The sequence below is a fragment of the Canis lupus genome, chromosome 31 (genome assembly GCF_011100685.1).
Source record: "Canis lupus familiaris isolate Mischka breed German Shepherd chromosome 31, alternate assembly UU_Cfam_GSD_1.0, whole genome shotgun sequence".
NCBI classification, from domain to species: Eukaryota; Metazoa; Chordata; class Mammalia; order Carnivora; family Canidae; genus Canis; species Canis lupus.
The window spans coordinates 28,468,186-28,477,366 of record NC_049252.1 but is presented as its reverse complement, the minus strand read 5'-3'; the positions used below and the strand labels follow the sequence as shown (position 1 = coordinate 28,477,366).

The window sequence follows — 9,181 nt, the reverse complement described above, 5'->3', positions numbered from 1 at the left end:
CCAGGGATAAACGCCACAAAACCAGTCATTTGTTGGGCAAAAACTCGTTTCTCTGTCAGGAATGCTTGAGAAAGATTTAATTTCCCCTTTCAAAGCTTTGGCAGGGGTGAGGTTGGAAAACCCAGAGCTGGGTAAGTACAGAGTGATGCAGTGCCCTACTTGCTGTCTGACCTTAGAATGCTCCACCAGGAACGCAGCAGGGGAGAGGAGCGTTCCCTTGGTTCCACTTGGCACACACTGGGACCTTTGTTTAACCCTAGAGATGCCAGCAGGACCACAAAGCGGCTTGCCTATTTTATTTACACTCTCATGAGAAACTACTCTGAACACTGTTACCCAGTATGTATTAAAAAGTATTTATTATCCTTCACCCACTGAAGACCAGGATACAAAATGGAAACACACACAGAAAAGCAGCCATATAAAGGGTATTCCAAAGGACCACTCTGGAACTCTTTCAAAATATGATAGATGACTTAGAGGGCAGAGAAATGGACTCTACACGACAAAGTCCCTTTCCTACTGAGAACAGTTGTAGAAATAGTAGTCTCTTCAAAGTCCTTGAACTAGGACTCATAATTGTTTTTCCCCTTTGGGATGGATCTAGAAGAAAGGGCTGAGAAGTTGGCTCTTGGGGCGAAGGGAGCGAGACAGGAGGTCCCACACAGTTGATTCACCTTGTGAGGGGTCTCTCAGGGTTGCAGCACCTTCACCGGAGTCTTCAACCCTGTGTAGTTTGAATATTTCTCCTAGCACCACAGGATCTTGGAGATGACCTAGTCCAATCCCCTTACTTCCTAAATGAAGAAACAGGCTCAGAGAGGCAAAGCAAAGTACCCAGGGTCCCACAGGGAAATAGCAGCTGAGTCAGACCTGAGTCCCAGTTCTTATCTGGTTTGCTCCATGATGTTCTGGGACTTCCCTTCCCCCTCCCCACCATCCACAGGAACTGTGGTCACACACAGGACATGTGGAATCAGTGCACACAGCGCTTCTTAAATTGTTAAATAGGATCTCTGGGAATTTTATGCCTAATTTCTTCTGAAGACCTTGAAACAATTTTGCATTTGTTCTCTCGCTCTTTTTTTTTTTTTTTTTTTTTATCTTACAGTTTGGCTCTGAGTCTCTACCCCTCTCCCTCATGCAAATGTCTCCTATTAGTCACCTGCCAGATACTAGAGTTATTTCTGTGTGTGAGTTTGTCTTCCTCCAGACTGGAGTTCTTCCAGACTCCAGTTGAGGCCATCTGGACAAATGGCCAGGGGTGCAATTCTCTGAGTGTAGGTGACAGAATGTGACATCTGGGAGGAGCCCAAGACTGGGCAGGACCTTCCCTATTTCCAAATTGGAACCTGTGCTTTTGTTTCTTTGTAGGTCCCCTTCCTTTCTCTCTGGCTACCTTCCCTTCCTTCTCTTTTCTGGCCTGCCTTCTGGCTCCTTCCTTGAGCCTGCTGGACTCAACACTGCTGATTGCTCCCTCTATCAACCACGCTAAGCGTCTACCTTTTCTCTCCCCACTCCCACCCTGGCCAATTTCATGATTTCCCAGAAATCTTGTAGGGCCCTGGACCACCCCTGCAAACCCCAGGGAAGCCTGCTCCTTACTCTGGGAGATAGGATGCAGAAACATAAAGGCAGGAGAGTAAAGGGACTGGACAGGGCATTTCCCCTTCAAAGTGCATCACTTGGGACATGTAAACAATGGGACTTGCGCTGAATAGTCCTAGAATTCCAGACTCTCCTCCCAGGCTGGTAATTTGCATGAACTTTGCATAGACGACATCACCAGGAACCCTGAGCGCCCACCTTGGTCTCCAACACCATCCCTGCGGGAACACTTGCAAACCACAAAGGAGCAAGTGACAGTGCATGGAGGGAAACTCTGGAGGTATCTGTCAGTCCATGGAAATATTTGGGGGTTCACCTCATTATATAGCCATCTCCGATGTCAACATCTGATTCAGAACTGTCACTTTCATCAGAAAGAACATCTTCAGGCCACTGGCACTCTGCAGAGGGGGTGGGGAAGAGGGGCTGTGTCCCTTCCCCGTTGGCCGCCAGCGAACTCGTTTCCAGTCTGTGGGACTCCTGTAGGTTGTATGTCTCTTCTGGAAAACTTGGTAGCCCTGGAGGGACCTCCAAGTCATCATCGAGGACCCTCATGAAAACAGAACTTAGGTTTACATTGAAGGTAATTTTGTCCCCAGACCCTCCAGTGGACCAGCTGTCCTCCTCGGTAATGGGGTCCTGGAGCTGCTTCCCTCTGCACTCATAGGCCCCACTTGTGCCTTCTGACTGCCCCGGGCTGGGCCCAGATGGCACCAGGGGCTCAGTGTCAATGTCAGTGTCAGGCTCCGACGGGTCAGGTTCCTCAGCGTCCGGCTCCATGCAGTCCTCCGGGGTGGCCGAGGAGGCAGAGGCTGGACCCAGAAGCCTGCCCACCAGTCCATGCATGGTATAGCCACCTGCGTTTGTCTGAGGGGTTGCTGTATCATCATTGCTGTCACTCTCGTCGTCATAATTATAATCCCACACTTTCTTCTTCCTGTTAACGTGAATCACCTCCACGAAAGCCACTGTTTCTAATGGTGGCATCTCAGGGAATACCCAGGTTGAGAAGTTATAAAAATTCTTAAAAAAAAAAAAAAGAAGAGAGAGAGAGAGAGAGAGAATATCAATTGTAAGTGTTTTTTACTTTTTGACATAACATAGCTCAATGACAGTAACTGCACAGAGATGAGGATGGCGGTGATGATGCCAGCAGAATCAGTAATAGGAGCTAACGGTTATGTAGTATTTACTATTTGCTGGGCACTGGTCCTACTGCTTACTCATTATAATGCATTTTGCCCTCACAGCCATGCCACGAAGTAGGCTCACGATTCTTATCCCCATTTTACAGATGAGAAAATGAGACAGAGGTGAAGCAATTTACCCAAGGTTCATGAATAGTGAGTGGGGGAGGCTGGATTTCAAGCTAGGTGGGCTGCCTGCAGCAGAGACGAGGTTCTGGCTTCTACTCCTGCCTACTGTGCTCCCCTTGCTGCTTCTTGCATGTCAGAGTACCCATCCAGTTAGATTCTGGGCTGTCAAGACATTCTTAAAGGATGCCAAGGAACTGTGGGTGAGGAGAGACTCTAAGGGAGCCGATTCCATCAGGGTCACAGCCCCCTGGACTGGAGAGAGGGTCTTAAGGAGATCCCTAGAGTCAGGGGTGAGAATGGCAAGACTAGAGCTCGCTCTATCACAGCTCTTAGAACAAAGCACTGCCAGGATACAGTTGAGCGGGGTGAGCTATGGAGAATACAAGGCAGGCTGAGTCTTGCCGTGTTGGTGGATTCTGCTCTAGGTTCATGACCATAAAGCTAATGGGGAGGAGGTGATCAACCTGGAATCGTCATCCGCATTGTCTTCTTCTCTATTCTCCTATGCCTATCTGGGTTGCTCAGTTTGACAAACCTGCTCTTCCTCTATCCTACCCAACACAGCCTTGGGGTGAATTTTTCGATTGGGTTGTTCATTTTTTTTCTTATTGATTTGTAGGAGCTCTTTATATAATCTGGATGCTAATGGTTTGTTGATTATTTGTTTTATCATTATTTGTTACATATATTTCCCCCTAGCCTGTGGGTTATTATTCTACAACCTCAATGGCATTTGATGAAAAGAAAGTTTTAATTTTAATGTAATATAACAAAAATGTACTGATGTTCTTCCTTTATGGTTCCTGCTTTTTTTTTTTTTATGTCTGAGGGAATCTTCCTTACCCAAGGTCACACAGAATTTCCTATGGTGCTTTCTCAAACTCTAACAGTTTTGTCTTTCACATTAGTCTTTAATATACTTGGAACTGATATTTGTGTATGGTGTGAGGGAGAGACCCAATTTCATATTCTCCCATATAGATATATTTATTGACTAGCCAATCCTTTCCCCATGGCAATATCTACTCATCATTAGTCATGTTTCCATATGTGTGGGTCTGATTCTGGGTTCTCTACTTGACCAAATCTTTGCTAAAGTCTTTTGATAAGGTTTTATAATTTTCTTTACAAAGGATCTGTAATATCTTCTATTAGATTGATTTCTGAAATGTTTTAAGAGTAATTTTATTACTATTGCAATGGTATCTTTATTTTTATTTATCAAAACAATTTTTTAAAAGATTTTATGTATCCATTTGAGAGTGTGTGTGAGAGAGAGGGAGTGAGCATGAGCAGGGGGGAGGGGTGGAGGGAGAAGCAGACTCCCCGCTGAGCAGGGAGCCTCAATGAGGACTCCATCCCAGGACCCTGAGATCATGACCTGAACCAAAGGCAGACACTTCACTGAATGAGCCACCCAGGTGCCCCTATAACGGTATTTTTTAAAAAACTCTGTGATTCCACTTAACTATAAATTCAAAAAGTTCAAAATTTATGCTGTTAGTGATCAGGATAATGGTTATCCTTGGTGGGGGGTACTTACTAGAAGGTGTCAGGAGAGAGACTTCTGGGCAGGCTGATTATGTTCTCTTTGATTTAGGCATGAGTTACATGTGTGCATTGAGTTTGTGAAAATTCACAGAGCTTTACGCTACGATATGTATATGTCTTGGATGTTGAAAAGCAGGTCCATGTTTATATATTTTCATACTGATATTATTTTGTACATATCAAATTTGTCAAACTTATTAATCCTAATAATTTATCTCTAGATTCATGTGAATTTTTTACTTCACCAGTTGTATCATCTATAAACTGTCATTGTCTCTGCCCTTACTCCGCAGACTTTAAAATCTACGAGGGCAGCATTTTCTGTTTGTTTTGTTCACTTCTGTATCCCTAGCACCTAGAACATGTGGACACATGGTAGATACTCAATAAATATTTGTTAAATGCGAAAAAACAAAACAAAAAAAGAACCAAAGAGAAAAGAATAAAAAAGATGCCATTAAAAATCTTGCAACATGTATTCTTGATTAAACAAATACACTAGGCATTAAGTGTTTGTTTTGTCATTCCTAGAGTTTTTACTTAGACACAGAGCAACAATTTTTAATGAAGGAATACTGGAAAGACAGAAGTTACCAATACCTCCTCTCAGTACTTGGGTCAACACAATAAATAACAGGGATATATATAATTAGCATATAATTTGGATGAATCTTAGGAAGGGGAGAAACTCAGGGAGATCTGGGGGGAGGATTAGTAACCAGTTAGGTAATTCAGGCAGAGAATTTATCTAGGAGGAAATGGGTGTGGTGCTACAGGTCTATCTCAAGGCTGCAATGAGAAATATGAATTGGAGTAGGATTCGCTTAGAACCTCAAGGCCAAAGGAATAAATACACAGCAGACAGGATGAGGTGGATTTAGGTTGAGATAACGCTGCAACTGGCTGCTGACATAAAAGACTCCAAAGGATATTTTATACCAAGGATAAAAAATATCCATTCTTTGGGTGCCTCGGTGGCTCTTTCAGTTAAGTGTCTGACTCTTGGTTTCAGCTCAGTTTGTAATCCCGGAGTCCTGGGACTGAGCCCTGAGTTGGGCGCCCTGCTCAGCAGGGAATCAGCCTGAGATTCTTTCTCTCCCTCTGCCACTCCCAACTATGTGTTCACATCCGTGCTCTCTCTCAAATAAATAAAAAAAATCTTAAAAAAAAAGTCCATTCTTGAATTGCAAGGATTACAGTGTGGATAAAATGCAGTACAGCACAGCCAGATGCCGGCTGGGTTCAAATACCAGTTGTAATTAAAATTTCCCAAAGCATCCCCCTCCAAAAAACAATCCCTCCCCCAACCCAAACCAAACAAATAAGGATGAGAAAAAGAAGAGTACTATTTTATCGACTGTAGAGGACTGAAATATGTGGTTGTTAAAACGTGTGAAGAAAAAGGCGAAATGAGTTCAAACGTAGAAAAATGAGATCTTTCTGGATGAAAAATTATAAAACAAATATAGAGAGACAGGAATCGGACAGAGAAAATGATAAATAATGGGTCAACGTGTCAAAGGACACGAGGAGGTTTTGGAAATATGTAACATCAATACCAAGCTTTGTCTGAGTGGTTGAGGGTCCCGAGCAGAAAGCATGTACTTTGGGAAGGACAGAGTGAAAAATGAAGGCACACAGAATGGCTGGTTTCACTAGTAATTAAAGTAACACGAATGAGAGCAACTGTGGGTGACCTTTATACACACATTATATGAACCAAAGTCGTAAAAATGATTAGTCAACATCAGCAGAGCTATGGAGAAATGTGTGTACTTACTGGTCACCACTGGCATTGTAAATTAATCCTTTATCTTTTTATAAGATAAATCCACTTTGTGTACATGTTCCACTGAAGTAGCCCAAACTTTATAAAAAAATTAAACACGTTACAATATTCATAAAGGCCAAAAAAGAAAAGAAAAGAAAGGAAATCATTTCAAATGCCCTACAGTTGGAAAATGGTTAAGGGAAAGATAATAAATACACTAATGACAATGGAATACTATGTGATCATTAAGAATATTATGTGGGCAAAGTATAAACAGATAGAAAACGGAAGTCTAGGTACATATATATATTTGGGGATCACTCAGTGATAAAACAGCTTGGTGTTTTTAGAAAATGGGATATTTTCCTGCTGTGAAAATATTTGAAAGTGTAATAAAAACCCTTAAATTAAAATAAAAGATGAAGATAGAACTTAAAAAAAAGACTACATACCAAAACTTTGGGGAAATGATTTCTTAAGCATATATAACCAACACGTTTCAGTATTATTATGGTGATTACGATGACAGCCGCTATTACAAACATAGTAATTATTCCTCCTATTTTGGCAGATTCTGATGACTCTGTTGATGAAAAATGAAATGACTTTATTTCGAAATAAATTCAATAAATGATCACAGATCACCATTGGGCTGATGGTGGAATGAGGTATCAAAGGGTGTGATCCTGGAGTCCTGGGATCGGGTCCCACATCTGGCTCCCTGTGTGGAGCCTGCTTCTCCCTCTGCCTGTGTCTCTGCCTCTCTCTCTCTCTCTGTGTTTCTCGTGAATAAATAAATAAAATCTTAAAACACACACACACCATACACACACACACACACACACACACACAAAGGAGCCAATGTTAGAAAAACTATCATTCAATACAATAGAATGGAAAGGAATCCGAGTATACATATTTTTCCAAGGGTAAAAGTGGCAGATTTAATTTTTCAAAGTAAAATGTCTTCTAGTCTAACAATGTTCTATGACTGCACTCCCCAACACAGTAGCCATAAGCCACACATGGTTACTTAAATTTATATGACCAAAACTGAAAAAAAAAAAATAAAAAAATGAAACAAAACCCTATCAAACTCAGCTTCTTGGTCATACTGGCCACATCTCAAATGCTCCATAGCCATCTGTTAGTACTGTTAAAAAAAAAAAAAAGAAAAGAAAAAAAGAAAAAGAAAAAGAAAAAGAAAACCCTAGGCCCAAAATGAAGTCACTTATGCCTGGCCCATGCAGCCACTACTGGGGCTTCATAACTGATTGCATTTTCAACCCTCCCCAGGACTGTGATCTTTACTGCTCATTCTGGAATTTCCCGCTCAGCACCATGAGGTAATCCACCTACTAGAATAAGACCCTTTTGTCCCCCAAAGAGAGGTGACCTCACTCCAAAGTCCTTTTTTCTGTTTGACTTCCTTGTCCTGCCTTTAAAAACCTTTTCCTTCTCTGCAGCCCTTTGGAGCTCATTTCTTTTCTTTTCTTTTCTTTTCTTTTCTTTTCTTTTCTTTTCTTTTCTTTTCTTTTCTTTTCTTTTCTTTCTTTCTTTCTTTTTTTTTTTTGTTTTTTTGGGGCTCATTTCTACTTGCTAGATGGGATGCTACCCCATTCAGGAATCATTCAATCGAGCTAATTAGATCTTTAAAATTTACTTGAAGGTCTGTTATTTAACAGGATGCCCTAGAGACAGGAAGACACGGAAAAGAAGAGTTCGTATGAAAGAAATAACTGGGTCATTCTGAGGCTGGACTTTGGCCACACCAGGGCTCCACAGAACCTGCTCTGTCCTACTGAGGCCCCCATAAGTTTCTTGTCGAAATTCCTTTTGGAAAATCTCAACCTTCTGACTGCAAGTTGCTTTTTAAATTTTGTTTTTCCATCTCTCTACGGCAACATAAGCTCCACGAGGTCTGGAATGTTTGGTTTTATTTGTTTTGTTCACTGCTGTCTCCCAAGCATCTATGAAAGAATCCAGCATAGAGTAGACCTCCAAATAAGTATTTGTCAAATGGCTGAACACAGCTTTCCTTCGAAGGCTTCCTGAAAGAGCCAACCAGTTGATTTAGGACTTGAACAGAGTGGAGACATTTCTCTAGATCTCTGGACTGAACTCCCCCCACCAGATAAGTAACCCCCTAAGATAGCAATGTTCATCTCCGAGTCTGAGGAAGTTAACACTGGTCCCAGGTGGTCTTCTTGGGTAATGATACAAGAAAGGAGGCTGATTTCACATGCAAAAGGATGTGTTCACACCAAGTGACAATGAGATGACATGACAACGTGGGGCTGCGTGACCATTTCTTAGAGGGTGAAACAGAAAAGTCAGGGGAGAAACTTAATCATCACATGTCAACCTCAAAGAAGGTCAGTCGTATATTCGTCTTCCAGATGGGGACTGGGTTTCAGCAAATCCCTGTCTGTCATGTCATGTTACCAATTTGAGTCTCTTATTGGTGATCTCGTGATTTATAATAAAATATATATATATATATATATATTTTTTTTTTTTTTTTGGTCTTTATCCTCGATTCTTGGCATAGGGCTCTGAAGTTCCCTAAGAATTTCCTAAGTGATAAGAGCAAGGAAGGTAAAGGAGTGTCTTTTGTTGTTCATAACCAAGCCCCTTCAACCACACTTGAGTTTACTATTAAAGAGATGACTTTTGGAAAGCCCCTAAGGATGGAGGCTGGTTGCCAGGTGAACTGACCGGAGATTAGAGGGTTGGAACTTTCAACCCTGGACCTCTGGGGGCAAGAAAGGGACTGGAGGGTGAATTAATTGCAACTGCAAAAGATTTAATCAGTCTTGCCTTTGTAATGAAGTCTGCATTAAACCCGGGTTCTGAGAACTTCTGGGATGGGAAGCTAGGAGGGTGATGTGCTCTAAGAGGGCATAGAGGCTCCTTGCCCTCTATAGCTCTTTCA

The 9,181-nt window shown here is 41.9% G+C and overlaps 1 protein-coding gene across 5 annotated transcripts in view; it reads right to left on the bottom strand.

The window, feature by feature from the left end:
- Positions 1-335: 335 nt before the first annotated feature.
- Positions 336-9,181, bottom strand: part of IFNAR2 (interferon alpha and beta receptor subunit 2) — a 31,566-nt gene continuing 22,720 nt past the window's right edge. For 4 of the 5 annotated variants that reach the window (XM_038581370.1, XM_038581369.1, XM_038581372.1 and 1 more), the window contains exons 8-9: positions 6,699-6,829; positions 336-2,631 (exon numbers count right to left, since the gene is read on the bottom strand). In XM_038581370.1, the coding sequence (XP_038437298.1) occupies positions 1,921-2,631; positions 6,699-6,829 (842 nt within the window). In that variant the 3' untranslated portion in view covers positions 336-1,920. The remainder of the gene's footprint in view (positions 2,632-6,698; positions 6,830-9,181) is intronic. The other variant, XM_038581373.1, reaches the window with a different exon arrangement.